This window comes from Papaver somniferum, chloroplast (assembly GCF_003573695.1).
Source record: "Papaver somniferum chloroplast, complete genome".
In the NCBI taxonomy this organism is placed as follows: Eukaryota; Viridiplantae; Streptophyta; class Magnoliopsida; order Ranunculales; family Papaveraceae; genus Papaver; species Papaver somniferum.
The window spans coordinates 55001-72500 of record NC_029434.1 but is presented as its reverse complement, the minus strand read 5'-3'; the positions used below and the strand labels follow the sequence as shown (position 1 = coordinate 72500).

The following is a 17500-nucleotide window of genomic DNA, read 5'->3' as shown; positions in this document are numbered from 1 at the left end:
CTCTCACAATTCCATCTCCGTCTACCAAAACTACTGGAAATGTTTCAAAAAAAGTAGGCATGCGACGTACAAAAAGCTCATGGCCTTCTTTATCTCTAAAGATAGGATGTCCTAACCACCCAACGGCTATTCCATCCCCGCTGTCCATTGAACCCGCTCGGAATAATCCCCCTTTGGCTGGATTATTACCAATGTAATCATAAAAAGCCAATTTTTCGGGAATTTTAGACCAAGCTTCTGATACACTCTGATTTTCGGCTAGCCCGGCGCTAACCCTGCGATATATTTCTTGCTGGAAATATCCTTGGTCCCATTGATAACGAGTAGGACCAAATAATTCGATCGGGGTTGTTGCTGAACCATACCACATAGTTCCAGCAACAACGAAAGCTGCAAAAAAGACAGCAGCGATACTACTGGAAAGGACAGTTTCAATATTACCCATACGTAATCCTTTGTATAGACGTTGAGGCGGGCGGACACTAAGATGGAAGAGGCCCGCTAATATGCCTAAGGTACCTGCTGCAATATGATGAGAGGCTATTCCTCCCGGAACAAAAGGATCAAAACCTTCTACACCCCACGCGGGATTTACAGATTGTACTTTTCCAGTCAGTCCATAAGGATCGGACACCCATATTCCAGGACCATACAAGCCTGTTACATGAAATGCGCCAAACCCAAAGCAAGCGACCCCTGAGAGGAATAAATGAATTCCAAAGATCTTGGGCAAATCCAAAGAAGGTTTTCCTGTACGTTCATCACAGAAAATTTCTAGATCCCAATATACCCAATGCCAGATAGCTGCCAAGAAGCACAAGCCAGAAAACAGAATATGTGCCCCGGCCACACCTTCGTAACTCCAAATACCCGGATTCGTTATAGTCCCTCCTGTGATACTCCAACCACCCCAGGAATTCGTTATTCCTAAACGAGTCATGAAAGGTATAACGAACATACCTTGTCTCCACATTGGATCAAGAACTGGGTCAGAGGGATCAAAAACGGCTAATTCGTATAGAGCCATCGAACCGGCCCAACCAGAAACTAGAGCTGTATGCATTATATGGACAGAAAGTAACCGGCCGGGATCATTCAATACAACGGTATGAACACGATACCAAGGCAAACCCATGGAAATACCCCTTTATCAAAGAAAAATAGATACTATGTTACTTTATCGCATTGGAAAAGACTCTGCTTATGCTATGGACTTCTCCTTTTCAATGGATTATCTCGGAGCAAGGGTGCATTTATATTGCATTCCGTTGGTAATAACAGAAAAATTCTGTTCGTAGGAACAAAGAGAAGCAAATCTATTCTATACCCGATAAGTACCAATACGCAATGGGGGGATGGGTCTCATTTTAGATGAGTGAATTAGAGATACTTGTTCATGATTTGAACATCGCAGCTCATTCATAATAATTTTTTTATGCATTCCGTCTTCTTCGATGAACTTTACAATCTAGGGATAAAACCCGAAAACATAAATATTATAAAAAAAGAAAACCCATTGTTACGTTTCCACATCAAAGTGAAATTTTAGTACTTAAAAACCTTTTTCTTTCATTTAATGCCTATTGGTGTTCCAAAAGTACCTTTTCGGATTCCTGGAGAGGAAGATTCAGTTTGGGTTGACGTATAGTGCGACTTGTCAGACATATTGGGTCATATGGGATTTCCCCGTTTTCTCCCCCGATCGAGATATCCTCTGTTTCACCCAAGAAAGATTGATTGAACCATCAATAATTTGAAGCGTGAAGTGCAATTAGAGCAATTTATTTGGGGGATCAATATGCATTTTTCAATTAGAAAAATTTATGGTTGGCTTGGTTGGACCAATAAAATGAAGTATCCAGGCTCCGTTCAAAAAAACCCAATCGGTAAAATATGTATGATTACCTTTTGTATCATAAAGAATTCCTATATTATACCAGCGACCTCAAACCGCCAATCAATCGACGGAGTCATCATACTATTCCAGTGATTGGCGGAAGCGGAAGACATAAAATGAAAAAAAGTATTATCAAACAAAAGAAGCGGTATTGGGATCATTTGTCCTATATGTGCAAATAGAGGTCGGGTAAATCTTTCCCCGGAGTAGAGCATAAACCTAAACGAATTGAAGAGGCCCATTCCGGAACAAGAAAATGACATCGTAATTTGAATTGGATTTCGATGAAACAATATATCAATGAGGGTAAATTTAGTGAGCTCGTTTTTAGGGGTAAGTGAGTCAAAACCCTGCTTTCTTGAAAAATAGAAGAATAAAGGCCCTTCATTCATTAGGAGTTAGAAAAATCCTCCTATGAAAAAAAGGGAAAATAAAGAGGGCTGGAATCGACACATTGATTCTTTTTTTTGAACCGTATGCATCTAAAGGTGCGTGTACGGTCCCTAAGGGATACAATTTTGTCCTAATCAACCGACTTCATCGAGAAAGAATACTTTTTTTAGGCCAACAAGTTGATAGCGAGATCGCAAATCAACTTATGGGTCTCATGATATATCTCACTATAGAGGATGATACAAAAGATGTTTATTTGTTTATAAACTCCCCCGGTGGGTGGGTAACACCCGGAATAGCTATGTATGATACTATGCAATTTGTACAACCAGATGTACATACAATATGCATGGGATTAGCCGCTTCAATGGGGTCTTTCGTCCTGGTCGGAGGAGAAATTACCAAACGTCTAGCATTCCCTCACGCTTGGCGCCAATGAGTTTTTTATTTGAGAGAAAAAAGAAGACTATGCCTTCGCCAGATAAAATATGAATAATAAAGTAATAATAGCATGGCACTTCGAGTTCGATATCAGCAAACCATCATTGTTCTTTTATAACATGAGATTCCGTATCGAGAGAGTAGTATGAGACAAAAGGAATTTCTGATTTGATTTTATCTATCAGGGTTCGATTTCAGCGTCACAAACTTTTTTGTTTTCACATCACACATCAGAGGGCTCTTTCCAATATTTCTGTTACGAAAGAGTATTAAAATGAAAAAACATACACAAGATTATCCTTTCCCTATTTGATCGGATCAAAAAGAAACTTTGGGATTGCTGAATTACAGACGAGATAAATATAGAAAGCAACGGAACCATCATAGTATTTTTTAACTCTTCCGAAAGAAAGGGTGGTAAATGGATTATTTACCGATCTGGGTTTGATAGATCCTCCACTTTAGGTAAAAGTAGATTCCATTCTAGAGCCGTATGCAATGCGCAAAAAATGCCTGTACGGTTCTTCAATTCGATTTTTTCTTGTCTCTTTCGATCATTGAGATAGAGGAAGCATTCATTATGTTATATCATCAGGGTAATGATCCACCAACCTGCTAGCTCTTTTTACGAGGCACAAACAGGAGAATTTGTCCTGGAAGCGGAAGAACTGCTGAAACTTCGCGAAACCCTCACAAGGGTTTATGTCCAAAGAACGGGCAATCCGTTATGGGTTGTATCCGAAGACATGGAAAGGGACGTTTTTATGTCAGCAACAGAAGCCCAAGCTCATGGAATTGTTGATCTTGTAGCGGTCGAAAATACCGGGGACTTCACGTAAATCTGTGATTCCATTCCATTTCGAACCATAATTGACTGAGCTATGTTATTTCCTATTTTATTTTCTTACCGAGGTTAAAAGTGGTAGTGGTAAAATATTCAATGAAACGAGAGGAATTCAGAATCATCCGGTTAGGATTGATCTAAACCAGCCCATTCTGTATACGATCCAGCATGCCAACTATTAAACAACTTATTAGAAATACAAGACAGCCAATCAGAAATGTCACAAAATCCCCCGCCCTTCGGGGATGTCCTCAGCGTCGAGGAACATGTACTAGGGTGTATGTGCGACTCGTTCAGATCATGAACTGGAACAAAAGAAAGGAGACTTTTTTGACAGTATCAATGATCGGTACCAATGAATAGGAATGGAAAAACCCCATATCACTATTGAAAAAAGGACCTCTATTGTGTATGAAATTTATGGTTTCCTTTGGTATAAATCCAATCATCTCAACTAGAGATGAGAAGCAACTCCCCATTGGTAGCAAATGGTTATCCATTAAGCGGGGGAATGGAATGGTATTTTAGAAGCAGAGAGATTATGCTCCCATTCTTGCAAAAACGGACTAACAGGGTCAGCTACCTAACCAACCTTCATAATGAAATGCCGTTACTGTATGGGTGGATCTAGTTGTGAAAAGACCCATTACTGGATAATTCATGGGTAGAGCCAAAGAGTGTGAACTGTACAAGTTACTAAATAGGTAAGAGGCTCCGGTGTATAGAAAGGACCTCACCGTTTAAACAGTAACCATAGAAACGATGGAACCCACAATTTCTCGTTTTTTATTTACTTTTTTTGATACCAAGTATCAATAAAATTTCTTAATTTCGAGATAAAATGAAATGACTCAAAAAAATCGTGGTTGGGAAGGTCATAGTAGCAAAAGCCATTGGAATTTTTATTTTATACATCGGAAGAATCAGTTTTGTTATTAATAGACTAGGGGGGGAAAAGAATGACTGAAAGAAAAGAAATCAATTAGTTATTCATCAAAGTTTCATTTGATTCAATGACCAGAATTAAACGAGGATATATAGCTCGGAGACGTAGAACAAAAATTCGTTTATTTGCATCAACCTTTCGAGGGGCGCATTCAAGACTTACTCGAACTATGACTCAACAGAAAATGAGAGCTTTAGTTTCGGCTCATCGGGATAGGGGCAGGCAAAAGAGAGATTTTCGTCGTTTGTGGATCACTCGTATAAATGCAGTAATTCGTGAGAATAGGATATCCTATAGTTATAGTCGATTAATACATGATCTGCACAAGGGGCAGTTACTTCTTAATCGTAAAATACTTGCACAAATAGCTATATCAAATAGGAATTGTCTTTACATGATTTCCAACGAGATCATTAAATAAGGGGATTGTAAGGAATCCACCAGAATGATCTAAATGGAGTTCCCCGGAGAATGAACTCCGGGAGGGTAGGGTATAAATTACTATATATAATAAAGTAGTAAAAAGAAACTAATACGTTTCCATAATAATAATTAAGGACTTTCTCTTTTTCTTCCCCAATTCTTTTTTTCTTATGACATAACAATACAATCTAGATTCTATAATTTTTGAACAAAATACCAACCAGAGTTGGGGTTCGGGTTGGAATTTTTATTCAATTGAGGCATGGGCCTATTTATTTCTGGTTCTAGGACCGGTAGTTCTAGGAGTCGACTCGGTTCTCTCAAATTGTTTCTCATTATTAAGAAAAGGTAACGAAGATAAAATACGGGCTTGTTTTATAGCAATAGTAATTAATCGTTGTTGTTTCAAGGTTAATCTATTCACTCGTCTAGATAATATTTTTCCTTGTTCACTAATAAATCGACTAATTAAACTCATGTTTCTATAATCAATTCGATCCCCCGATCCAATTGGGGGCAAACGCCTACGAAAAGATCGCTTGGATTTAAGAAAAGGTCGCTTGGATTTTTCCATTGTTTATTCCTTATCCCGAAAATACTATTTCTGAATTCGAATTCATTTTTGATCCGACTGAAATAGGATTTGATTTGTTTCTATATATTATATGTAATTTATTCTTGTTACTTCGAAGGGTAGCACACACACCCTCTACCTCAGGTTCGGTCTATTTCTTTATCTCCCCATGAGTTGTATGTTTGCAACAATAGGGACAAAATTTTCTCAATTCCAATCGACTAGGCGTATTGTGTCGATTCTTTTGAGTAATATATCTGGAAACGCCCGACGATTCCTTATTAACACGGTTTCGTATACAACTGGTACATTCCAAAATAACTCTTACTCTAACATCTTTACCCTTTGCCATGAACCTCCCTTGAATTTTGGATTTACCCAACTCTTCGATTTTCGACCCGAAATCAAATTTCAAAAGATTTTGTTGTAATCAATAGAGTAATATAAAGAATAAGTAATACAACAATTTCTAACTATCAATGATTTTGAATCCTAGTACATACAGTATTTCATTTAAATATCTTGTATGATTTATTTAGTTTCCCTAGATCCCATTTATTTCTATTTTCTTAGGCCCTTTGAGTCTAACCCAAGTTTCACTGAGATTGAATCCACTTTTGTTTTTTCCTTTTCTGTCCTTCTATATTTTGAAAATAAAATGGGAAAAAAGAATAAAACAAAGAGAGGAAGAAGGATTAGTCACAGATAATTTATTATCTCACTAATCTTCTTCATCCCTTCCCATGTCAATAACTAGAACTAGAATGAAAAAAACGGGAATGTCAACGCATCTGGGAATAAATGATTAATCTCTATCAATAGCCCTGCTAAAGACCCGAACCATAGAGTACTTAGCACAGGTGCCACAGAGAGATATGTTTTTATATCTCGCATTGCAAACTCTCCTTCTTTATTGTAATACATATATGATCAGATGTATATGTAGTTAAGGATCACTTGTATTAGTACGTGAAATCCCTAACAAAAATGGATATATACAACGACCCGGTAGATAAGATTTCCCTTTCCTTAAAACAGAAAAAGACGCCCTCCTCTTCCTGAGTATTACCGACAAATATTCATTTCTCTATCCGACGGATTTCATATGTAAATAATTCTTTTATTATATGTTATATGAGACCAAAAAGAACAAATTGCAAGCGAAATTTTTTATTATAGGGGGAAATAATGATGTGGAAAACAAGACAGGGATTCTCTACAATGACACTGTATACCAATTGAAAGGGATGTAGCGCAGCTTGGTAGCGCGTTTGTTTTGGGTACAAAATGTCACGGGTTCAAATCCTGTCATCCCTACCTATTACTTTTCCCGCGGACAGTAATTGAGATCGATCATAATTGTACATACATTATGATACTATAGACATGCAAAGTTTATTGGGCCTACAAAGATAATACTTTTTTATGGTCTTATCTATTGTGATAAGAAGGCGCTCTTAGTTCAGTTCGGTAGAACGTGGGTCTCCAAAACCCGATGTCGTAGGTTCAAATCCTACAGAGCGTGATTCTGTTCTCGAATTACAATGAAATAACTCCACCAACTTAAACAGAAACCTTAATTTGACCTCCTGTGAATTAAAAAAGGAGGAGGTCAATCAAAAACGAGATGTTACTTAATCAAAGGTCCAACTGATCACCGCGTCTGTATTGTAAATATGCAGTTACGAATAATCCAGCCAAAGTAATAGGAATTAGACCTAACACGATTCCAAATAGTAAAACTTCAATCATTTCGGTTTGTTTGAAAGGGGAAAAAGAGAGGTAATATCTATTCTTAAATATAAATCCGAATCGAGAAATGAATCTGAATGATCAAGAATTGACAATTGACGCGGGAAGTCACTATAGAATACCTAGAACTAGAATATCACAGAAAAAGTTTTTTTCTGAATTGTTCATTCAATTCATTTCAAATAAGTCGTATCTTGCTCAGACCAATAAAAAGAGCGGGAGTTATAGTTGAAGCCGCCAGTAGAAAACCGAAATAACTAGTTAGAGTAGGCATAAAGGAGCTAAATAAGATACGTTATTTTTATACATATGGTGATAAAACATTTACCTAAGTTTACATTACATAAAAAAAATAAACTGACAAAATCTGCTCCAATTAAAAGTTTTTTATTCATCAATCATTATAGACGGCACTAACAAAGATAGGGTGACAGAAGTAGAAAAAAGATTGATCTAGTGATCCATCATCTATAACATCTACCGATTCCGTTATTTTGAATCAACAGATTCGTTGAACAACTATTGAGTAAAGTAATATTGAGTAAAGTAAAAAGAACAAACTTTGTAGTGGAATTTCGTTCATTTCATAAAGTAAACTCTTTTTGAATCACTATGGAATCAAATAGAAAATCTTTTCCATTTTGATCATTTCTTTATAAATTGTATATAATAAAGTTTCCTTTTTGGAGCAAAGGACCTTATCACAACACCTTTCACCTCATAAAATGAAGTCGTAGGCTCTTTAATTGTACATAATATCTCACAAATGCTAAGGCTAAGAAAAAAGTATCGCACGATCGCTGGACGAAATAAGAGCTTTATTTTGGGACAACTCAATTCTAAGACTAGTCATTCTATTATCTTTTCCTTTTAGGTTCTACATGCCGCCTTTCCATATTAGGGAATCCCTCTCTTGTATCTAGGTCAAGAAGGAAAAGAACCTTTGGCTGTAATACGACAATGGTTGTATCACGAATATTGATTGATTCTTCCTTTTTTTCTTTGGTCGAATACTATCTACTCCTATTATTGTACTACTAATCCATTCCTTGAACTGAAAGGATTCGAAGAAAAACCCGTTCTATACAACCAAGAAAAGAGGTTTCTATATTTCGCATCTAATAGAATTGTGTGAATATGATAACATCTTTCATTAATTATTAGAACCCAACCCGGCGGACTCAAGCTTTCCCAGATCTTCATTTTCTAGCCCAAAGCTAGTAATGAAAAGAACCCTATACTACTACAGTACAGAAATTTTCGGTTGAATAGCACATCCTTATATATAAGGAACAAAAAAGGAAGAAAGAGTTTCTGTAACACTTCTTTTGGATACTGATTGAAATTGCGTTGCTGTGTCAGAAGAAGGGTAGCTATACTGATTCGGTATACTCTAAAGATGCCTTCGGTACACTATTGACGATCTAACAAAGATTAAAGATCCGTGGGTTTCCACTTACTGATCCCATCTTTCACGGAATCGATCCCCTTTGACTGTACAAGAATATGTGGAGCTCAGCATGTCTGGAAGCACGGGAGAACGCGCTTTTGGTGATATTATTACCAGTATTCGATACTGGGTCATTCATAGCATTACTATACCTTCCCTATTCATTGCGGGTTGGTTATTCGTCAGCACGGGTTTAGCTTACGATGTGTTTGGAAGCCCTCGGCCAAACGAGTATTTTACAGAGAGTCGACAAGGAATTCCATTAATAACTGGCCGTTTTGATCCTTTGGCACAACTCGATGAATTTAGTAGATCCTTTTAGGAGGCCCCAATGACTATAGATCGAACCTATCCAATTTTTACAGTGCGATGGTTAGCTATTCACGGACTAGCTGTACCTACCGTTTCTTTTTTGGGGTCAATATCAGCAATGCAGTTCATCCAACGATAAACCTAACCCGAATTGAATTATAGAGCTATGACACAATCAAACCCGAACGAACAAAATGTTGAATTGAATCGTACCAGTCTTTACTGGGGGTTATTACTCATTTTTGTACTTGCTGTTTTATTTTCCAATTATTTCTTCAATTAAGAAAAAGAGAGAGAATAGTGCGAATTCTCTATATCCCACTCGGAAGGATCTCATCTCAAAATTATCCATGGCTGTTTATGTCTCTAGCATGACCACTTGATGAAATGTGGAGGGAAGTGGGGTAAATGGCCGATACTACTGGAAGGATTCCTCTTTGGTTGATAGGTACTGTAGCCGGTATTCCTGTGATCGGTTCAATAGGTGTTTTCTTTTACGGTTCATATTCCGGGTTGGGTTCATCCCTGTAATATATAGTATGAACTGAGTTGTAGACAGGAAAAAGTAAGAGCTCAACGGGACCTTACCCCTCGAATTAAAACTAAAACAAAAGGGGTAAGGTCCCGTTGAGCTCTTACTTTTCCAACGAGATTTTTATTTATTTCATAACAAAAAAGTTTACAGTTAATACAAACATACTATTCTATTCGTATAAATGAAAAGAGGCCCTTATTGCTCCGATGTTTCAAATCGCTCTTTTTTTAAGATGATGCTTTTGGAGAATTAACTCTATTGATTGGATTCATAATACCTGTTCCTACATAGTATGTATTCGTCCGAAATAGGAAAAAAGAACGGGAATGAATCTATTTTCTGAATGACATACATAATATGGATTCCTATAGATGAGACATCATCCAAAGAATTTCTATACTAATAGAAGCTTACTCCATTTATTTTATTATCTCATCAAAGTTTTTCTTTTTTTTTTAGAAGTTCATTGAAGAAGTTCGAGTTACTCAACGAGCTACTCCATACTCCACCCCCCCTTTTTCTTGTCCACTACTTTTTATAAATCCAAAGCGGCGAGGTTCCGATAAACTTAGAAAAAAGGGAATAGTACTTTTTAGGCGTAAGGGGATTAAGAATCATTTTTCTTTCGACACAAGAAAAGAAATTTTCACCCTTTTCTTGTGTCGAAGATTAGAAAGATAAAGAATCCCTCCTATACTAAATAGGTTGTTCCTTTCATTTATTCCTTGCTTTATATTCTCCTCTCCTACCACTTATGTCGATTATCTACTCCTATTCGAATTTGATTCCCTTTTTCTATATGGAATAGGAGACTTTTTATTTCATTTATTTCGTGGCATTTCAAATTTGACAATAGTAAGATAGTAACGCAACTCCTATTTGGATTGAAAAAGGGAGCTGGATTCACGTCAAATAACGCGTTCTTCACAATATAATACTAGTCTATTACTAGCATGAAAAGTAAAAGTTAAATACTTCCCAATATCTGGTATAAAAACAAACAGTAGCAGCAAAGCAAGTAAACTAAATACTATTTTTAACCATACATAATTACATCGATCAACAAGAATTTGGTTTTTATTAACTTTATGTGTGTGTTAATAAATACGTGGACCTAAAAATTCATTTCAGACAACTGAACCTTCTCGAATTGTTTCTTTTTCAAAACCAAAAATATTTGTGCCAGAATAACAGATGCCAAGAAGAACAAAAGGCCTTGGACACGTGATGGATCTTGAAGTACTATTTCTGCGTCTCCCTGACCAAATCCACCCACGTTGGGATTACTTGTTAGTGGCTGATCAAGCTTGATAGATTCGCCTTCGGACACAAGAAGTTCCGGTCCTGGGGGTATAATATCGACCACTTGGTGACCGTCTGACGTATCTGCTATGCTTATTTCATATCCCCCTTTTTCTTTACGTACAATTTTACTTACTATACCTGCTGATGTAGCATTATAGACTGTATTGTTACTCTTACTCCCATCGGGATAAATCTGACCCCTACCTCTGTTCCCGCCTACATATATAGGATATTTTAAGAAGTGAACGTCTTTTTTAATAGCGGGGTCTGGGGAAAGAATAGGAAAGGTGATTTCACTATATTTCTGACCTGGAACAGGACCTATCACAAGAATATTTTTTTTTGTGGGACGATAACTCTGAAAAGAAAGATTGCCCATCTTTTCTTTCATTTCGGGAGAAATACGATCTGAGGGGGCTAATTCGAATCCCTCAGGCAAAATAAGAACAGCCCCTACATTCAAAGCCCCCTTTTTACCATTAGCAAGAACCTGTTTCAGTTGCATATCATAAGGGATTCTTACAACTGCTTCAAATACAGTATCAGGAAGTATCGCTTGTGGAACCTCAATATCCACAGGCTTATTAGCTAAATGACAATTGGCGCAGACAATACGCCCAGTCGCCTCTCGTGGATTTTCATAACCCTGCTGCGCAAAAATGGGATATGCATATGAAGTAGATGACCAAGTTATTACATATAGCATGATCGATACAGAAATGGATCGAGCCATCTGCTCCTTTATCCGAGAAAAGATATTTCTTTTTTGCATGGTCCAATCATTGATCCCGAGAATTTCTACAATAAATTAGGTAGGTTACTAGTATAGTTCCCTATCCACGATTCTGCTATTGTAATGGAATAATTTTACTGGAATGGAATACAGGAAACAGGAAGAGTCTCTGGGATGGGTATAAATATAAAAGGTGAGTAAGATTTTGAATGCTTTGTTTGTACATACACAAACAAAGTAAAAAAATTATGATTTGATTAATATCGGTGAATCAGTCTTTAGTCATTCATTGAATGATAAATCACTACAAGTGACGGAGATACGCGATTTAAATAACGGAAAATCCAATATTTTAAAAGTGTATCTAGAATGACTGGGAAAGTGGAAACAAGACCAGATATAATTTGATCATTATGATAAAATCCAAAATCCTTGGAGATAGAGCCAATCATTAGTTCCCAACCATGAGGCGAATGGAATCCGATACATAAATCAGTTAATAAAAGAATAGAAAAAGCTTTTATTGTGTCACTTAAGTTATAGAGGAATTCTTTCACCCAAGAATTAAGAACGAGAAGTTCTTCATTACCTAGAATAGAATAACCACTTAGAATAGCGAAACAGATTATATTTGTCGAGAAGTGCAAAATGCTATGAATATGACCTTCATTGTGCATCTTGACCAATTGTATCGTTTCTTTGTGGATTTCTATACGGAGCTTTTGTATATGTGTCTCCGGGTACTCCTTTATAATTTCGTCCAAAAAGAAAAGTTCTTCTAATTCTATGAATTTTTCTAGAAGATTCTTTTCTTTAATATCATTCAAAAACATTTCGGGTTGCCTAGTATTCCACCAATTTGTAACCCAGGATTCCAGATTTTTATTAAATGAGAGAGAAACCCACCAGGGTAAAAATAAAATAGATGCAAGATATGTGAGGGTAGTGAATGTTTTCTTTTGTGGCATTTTAAATATGTAAATTACTAAGGAAACCACCTCTTTCGTCGACTCTATCCGATCGAAAATTTCTATGAAGCATGAGTTCTATAAAATGAAGATTCCTTAGTTCTGTTCCTTCCCCCCATGCTAACAAAACATTAATTCTTCGCAGTTCATTTCAAAATACTTCAATTGGTACGCGCAAGAAATAGGCCAATTCCGCCGCTTTTTGTTCAATTTCTCGTGGAGTCAGATTCTCATCAGTACGAGTCAAGGGAATGGCTCCCTGACCTCTGATTTCCATATAAAGGACACGACGAGGAAAAAGACCCTCTTTAATTTCGATTCTAATCGACTGGACATCTCTCATAAGGAATCGAAGGAAGATACGACGATTTATTCCAGGAAATCCCCAACGAAAAATACACACTATTCCTTCTTTTCGATCAAATCGGTCATAACCACTACCTACATTCCACGAAATTGTGCACCATAAATAGGAGCTAATGAACAGACCCGCGATCCCATAGAAAGACATAACGATGCCTTGTGGAAAAAAGAGGATTTCCTGAGACGGGAATAAGGATATCAGATTCCTACCAAGATAACTAGAAGTTCCAACCAATAAGAACCCTAGTGAACCTAAAAGAAGGATACAGGCCCAGCAGAAATTACTTGTTTTTCGAGACCCCGTTATAAGTTCTATCCATATACGTTCTGAGCGCCAGTTCATACTAGATCCAGTTGCATTTTATTGGAATTGAGAGAATAACCCAAATGAATTTTACTTTACTTTTTTGTTCCCGAAGTAACTCTCATCAACTAGCACTATTATGATGTGAACCATTAGAAATAATTCATCAAATTGGTTAAATATAAAAGCGTCTGCTTCATAGGAATCTAGACAATCTTATTTTTTTGAACATGAAGAAATAAAGAAGCCATTGCAATTGCCGGGAAAACTAGGCCCACTAAAGGCACAAAAATAGAGGGTAAATCAAAAGTTGTCATAGAATGGATACCTCGATTTAAAATTTGTACCTGTTATAAAGATATCTTATGATAAATATATCTATTTATTATAAGTATAGAATAATAAGTGCAAGGAATGTAGAACTAAATATGAGTTCTCACGGGAAATATTGAAATATGCACGATTTCTATTCTATTATTTTATAGATTTGAATTTTTCTATATCTATAATACGTAAGAGGATAAGATGAAATTCTTTTTCTTCATAAAATTTTGCTAAAACAAAAGAAGAATGTATTCTTTTATCCTGTTGATCGAAACTTCCTGATTACTAATCAGTAATATAGCACCAATTATAGGTATAAAATACATATCTGGAGGAAAAAAGAAAAAGTAAGTATCCGAAACTTCTGATTCTTTTTACAATATAAATAGATCTTATGCCCGTAATGAAAACGAACTCTTCTTTTTTTCTTTACCAATAACTAAAAAACTTCTTTGCCGCAAATAAAATAACTGAATTGAATGCTCTACTTGATTGAATTTTGATTTAAGGGAAAGAAACCGTGAAGCTGAAATAACTCACCCAGAACACTTTTTAAAGGATTACGTGGTACGATTGAGTCCAATAAGCCCTTGTGGAATAAATACTCAGCCGCCTGGGAACCATCAGGTACTGTCTTATTCAATGTTTGTTCAATTACTCTTTTACCCGCAAATGCAATGTAGGCATTAGGCTCGGCAATAATGATATCTCCCAACATACCAAAACTTGCAGTCACCCCACCGGTTGTAGGAGATGTAAGGATTGATACATAGAATAACTTTTTATTTGATTGATAATTATATGAAGCGGAAGATATTTTAGCCATTTGCATCAAGCTCAAACTTCCTTCTTGCATGCGCGCTCCTCCCGAAGCACAAACTATAATAAGAGGTAGAGCTTTACGAGTCGCATGCTCGATCAAACGGGTAATTTTCTCGCCTACTACGGATCCCATACTGCCCCCCATGAACTGAAAATCCATAACCCCAATAGCTATGGGAATACCATTTAGTTGACCTATGCCTGTTTGAATAGCCTCGGTTAACCCTGTTTTTCTTTGATAAGAATCGATACGATCTTTATAAGGTTCCTCTTCTGAATGAAATTCAATGGGGTCCATAGAAACCATGTCTTCATTCATAGGATCCCAAGTGCCCGGATCAACCGAAAGCTCGATTCTATCTGAACTGCTCATTTTCAAATGATATCCGCATTGTTCACAAACATTGAGTTTTGACTTAAAAAATTTCTTATAATTTAACCCATAACAACTCTCGCATTGAACCCACAAATGTCTGTATTTTTTATTTATATCGAGATCATTATATCTTCTTCTCATATTGAAATCACTTCTATTTGTGCTAATTCGTATACTGGAACTCTCGTTGTCACTACTATTTACACTTTCATTACAAATGTAACTATACATGTAACTGTCGCTGTAATTGTAACTATCGCCTGAAATGTAATTATCAATACTGATTTCAGAACGAAGATAACTATCAATGCAATTAAAAATGTGATTATTCCAACTATATTGAGTATCATACATATAACGATCGTAGTAGTGATTGTCGCTTTGAGAACCATTATTCAGATAACTATAAAAGGAACTTTCTAGTTCATTCATAAAAGAGCGATCGTTGTCAATCTCGAAAATAAAATTTTCAATATTAAAATATATCGAATAACTGTTACCATTACGATCCCTAACTAAAAAGATGTCATCAGAGATCAAACTCCGAATGTCCCTGACATCGAAAAAAGTATCCATATTATTAGCACTGGAATTATCACTATCGTCCCCACTATCAATATTTTTATCCCTATCATATATAACGGGATCTTCACTTCCACAGGTATTTTCAATAGGACCAAGACTATCCATTGATTTACTTAGCCCAGACCTATGTTTTAATTCCTCGTTAAACAACATCGAATGGAACCACCTTTTTTCCATAGAGCTTGTCTGCCCCCCTATTTGAATGTAAATACAATAGATGAATAGTCATTCGATGAATAATAATTTGAATATATCCTCTCGGAATAAGCATATAGATCCAATAGAATAATTAACTAATCACGGATGAGTCTTGAAAAAAAGGATTCTTTTTTTGTGGGAATCTGGATATCACTTCACTATCAATCTATATGATGGAACCCTTTCTTCAATTAGAATAGAAAGCGAGGGTTATCCCGTGCCGTGTACAAATTCTAATCGAAAAGATTTGTTCTCTCCTAGGAAGAATTCTTTTTTGGAGAATAATAAGTTTCTATTGCAATGCGGAAGGAAAAGGGCAATATACGGGACGGGGATAAAGCGTTGTGACCATTGGCTCGATTCGACCATAGTCCGGATTAAGGGGTATAGAAAATATTCTACTAATCCCATCTCAAGGATCCATAGGATTAATTATGGATCCAACAACAGAAGGATTTGAATTGTTGAGTCTTAGATCTTGTATTTAATATTTTGTATACCGAAATCCAGTATGTATATATGCCTGGAAAATGAAATAGGAACCTTATTCGTTATTCGGCTCAATCCTTTTTTAGTAAAAGATTGGGCCGAGTTTAATTGCAATTCAATTAAAGGAACGAATGGTAATTACTGGATTACAAAGTATCCATTGCTTCAAATTCGAATTTGATTTCCTTCCATACTTCACAAGCAGCTGCTAGCTCAGGGCTCCATTTGCAAGCTTCACGGATAATGTCATTACCTTGACGAGCAAGATCACGTCCCTCATTACGCGCTTGTACACACGCTTCTAGGGCTACTCGATTTGCTACAGCACCCGGTGCATTACCCCAAGGGTGTCCTAAAGTTCCTCCACCGAACTGTAGTACAGAGTCATCTCCAAAGATCTCGGTCAGAGCAGGCATATGCCAAACGTGAATACCACCTGAAGCCACAGGCAGAACACCCGGTAGAGATACCCAATCTTGGGTGAAATAAATACCACGACTTCGGTCTTTTTCAATATAATCATCACGTAGTAAATCAACAAAGCCCAAGGTTATTTCTCTTTCCCCTTCCAGTTTACCTACTACGGTACCAGAGTGAATATGATCTCCACCAGACATACGTAATGCTTTCGCTAGTACACGGAAGTGGATACCATGATTCTTCTGTCTATCAATAACTGCATGCATTGCGCGGTGGATGTGAAGAAGTAAGCCATTATCTCGGCAATAATGAGCCAAGCTAGTATTTGCAGTGAATCCACCCGTTAAGTAGTCATGCATTACAATAGGAACTCCCAATTCTCTGGCAAATACAGCCCTTTTCATCATTTCTTCGCATGTACCTGCAGTAGCATTCAAGTAATGTCCTTTGATTTCACCTGTTTCGGCCTGTGATTTATAAATTGCTTCGGCACAAAATAAGAAACGGTCTCTCCAACGCATAAAGGGTTGTGAGTTCACGTTTTCATCATCCTTGGTAAAATCAAGTCCACCACGTAGACATTCATAAACCGCCCTACCGTAGTTCTTAGCAGATAACCCCAATTTTGGTTTAATAGTACATCCCAATAGGGGACGACCATACTTATTCAATTTATCTCTTTCAACTTGGATACCGTGAGGTGGTCCTTGGAAAGTTTTAACATAAGCAACAGGAATTCGCAGATCCTCCAGACGTAGAGCACGAAGCGCTTTGAACCCAAATACATTACCCACGATGGAAGTAAACATGTTAGTAACAGAACCTTCTTCAAAAAGGTCTAAAGGATAAGCTACATAACAAATATATTGATTGTCTTCTCCAGCAACGGGCTCGATGTCGTAGCATCTTCCTTTGTAACGATCAAGGCTGGTAAGTCCATCGGTCCACACAGTTGTCCATGTACCAGTAGAAGATTCGGCAGCTACCGCGGCCCCTGCTTCCTCAGGTGGAACTCCAGGTTGAGGAGTAACTCGGAATGCTGCCAA

At 36.9% G+C, this 17500-nt stretch overlaps 19 protein-coding genes and 2 non-coding genes across 22 annotated transcripts in view, besides 1 other annotated feature. All coding sequences in view use genetic code 11, as the record gives it.

Moving 5' to 3' along the window:
• Positions 1 to 1135, bottom strand: part of psbB (photosystem II 47 kDa protein) — a 1527-nt gene extending 392 nt beyond the window's left edge. The window contains exon 1 of the mRNA in view: positions 1 to 1135. This exon is cut by the window's left edge and continues 392 nt beyond it. Within this exon, the coding sequence (YP_009235008.1) occupies positions 1 to 1135 (1135 nt within the window).
• Positions 1 to 17500: part of a sequence feature (large single copy region; LSC) that runs on past both edges of the window.
• Positions 1577 to 3570, top strand: clpP (ATP-dependent Clp protease proteolytic subunit). Its single transcript has 3 exons — positions 1577 to 1647; positions 2426 to 2716; positions 3324 to 3570. Exons 1-3 carry the CDS (start codon positions 1577 to 1579, stop codon positions 3568 to 3570), a joined length of 609 nt encoding a protein of 202 aa, YP_009235007.1.
• rps12 (ribosomal protein S12) lies at positions 3744 to 3857 on the top strand (one part of a trans-spliced gene, as the record gives it; the record has 2 gene entries for this part). Coding sequences YP_009235006.1 and YP_009234961.1 both cover positions 3744 to 3857 — 114 coding nt within the window.
• rpl20 (ribosomal protein L20) lies at positions 4589 to 4942 on the top strand. Its single transcript has one exon. It carries the CDS (start codon positions 4589 to 4591, stop codon positions 4940 to 4942), a length of 354 nt encoding a protein of 117 aa, YP_009235005.1.
• rps18 (ribosomal protein S18) lies at positions 5213 to 5518 on the bottom strand. Its single transcript has one exon. The coding sequence runs from the start codon at positions 5516 to 5518 to the stop codon at positions 5213 to 5215; it is 306 nt and encodes a 101-aa protein (YP_009235004.1).
• On the bottom strand, positions 5670 to 5870 carry rpl33 (ribosomal protein L33). Its single transcript has one exon. The coding sequence runs from the start codon at positions 5868 to 5870 to the stop codon at positions 5670 to 5672; it is 201 nt and encodes a 66-aa protein (YP_009235003.1).
• Positions 6278 to 6412, bottom strand: psaJ (photosystem I subunit IX). The gene has a single exon. The coding sequence runs from the start codon at positions 6410 to 6412 to the stop codon at positions 6278 to 6280; it is 135 nt and encodes a 44-aa protein (YP_009235002.1).
• Positions 6762 to 6835, top strand: trnP-UGG. The gene has a single exon. It is a non-coding gene; the product is annotated as a tRNA-Pro (tRNA).
• Positions 6970 to 7033, top strand: trnW-CCA. Its single transcript has one exon. It is a non-coding gene; the product is annotated as a tRNA-Trp (tRNA).
• Positions 7157 to 7270, bottom strand: petG (cytochrome b6/f complex subunit V). Its single transcript has one exon. It carries the CDS (start codon positions 7268 to 7270, stop codon positions 7157 to 7159), a length of 114 nt encoding a protein of 37 aa, YP_009235001.1.
• petL (cytochrome b6/f complex subunit VI) lies at positions 7449 to 7544 on the bottom strand. Its single transcript has one exon. The coding sequence runs from the start codon at positions 7542 to 7544 to the stop codon at positions 7449 to 7451; it is 96 nt and encodes a 31-aa protein (YP_009235000.1).
• psbE (photosystem II protein V) lies at positions 8791 to 9042 on the top strand. The gene has a single exon. It carries the CDS (start codon positions 8791 to 8793, stop codon positions 9040 to 9042), a length of 252 nt encoding a protein of 83 aa, YP_009234999.1.
• On the top strand, positions 9052 to 9171 carry psbF (photosystem II protein VI). Its single transcript has one exon. The coding sequence runs from the start codon at positions 9052 to 9054 to the stop codon at positions 9169 to 9171; it is 120 nt and encodes a 39-aa protein (YP_009234998.1).
• psbL (photosystem II protein L) lies at positions 9199 to 9315 on the top strand. Its single transcript has one exon. It carries the CDS (start codon positions 9199 to 9201, stop codon positions 9313 to 9315), a length of 117 nt encoding a protein of 38 aa, YP_009234997.1.
• psbJ (photosystem II protein J) lies at positions 9441 to 9563 on the top strand. Its single transcript has one exon. It carries the CDS (start codon positions 9441 to 9443, stop codon positions 9561 to 9563), a length of 123 nt encoding a protein of 40 aa, YP_009234996.1.
• petA (cytochrome f) lies at positions 10682 to 11644 on the bottom strand. Its single transcript has one exon. The coding sequence runs from the start codon at positions 11642 to 11644 to the stop codon at positions 10682 to 10684; it is 963 nt and encodes a 320-aa protein (YP_009234995.1).
• On the bottom strand, positions 11884 to 12573 carry cemA (envelope membrane protein). The gene has a single exon. The coding sequence runs from the start codon at positions 12571 to 12573 to the stop codon at positions 11884 to 11886; it is 690 nt and encodes a 229-aa protein (YP_009234994.1).
• On the bottom strand, positions 12725 to 13279 carry ycf4 (photosystem I assembly protein Ycf4). The gene has a single exon. It carries the CDS (start codon positions 13277 to 13279, stop codon positions 12725 to 12727), a length of 555 nt encoding a protein of 184 aa, YP_009234993.1.
• psaI (photosystem I subunit VIII) lies at positions 13447 to 13557 on the bottom strand. The gene has a single exon. The coding sequence runs from the start codon at positions 13555 to 13557 to the stop codon at positions 13447 to 13449; it is 111 nt and encodes a 36-aa protein (YP_009234992.1).
• Positions 14049 to 15524, bottom strand: accD (acetyl-CoA carboxylase beta subunit). Its single transcript has one exon. The coding sequence runs from the start codon at positions 15522 to 15524 to the stop codon at positions 14049 to 14051; it is 1476 nt and encodes a 491-aa protein (YP_009234991.1).
• rbcL (ribulose-1,5-bisphosphate carboxylase/oxygenase large subunit) overlaps positions 16181 to 17500 on the bottom strand; it is a 1428-nt gene continuing 108 nt past the window's right edge. The window contains exon 1 of the mRNA in view: positions 16181 to 17500. This exon is cut by the window's right edge and continues 108 nt beyond it. Within this exon, the coding sequence (YP_009234990.1) occupies positions 16181 to 17500 (1320 nt within the window).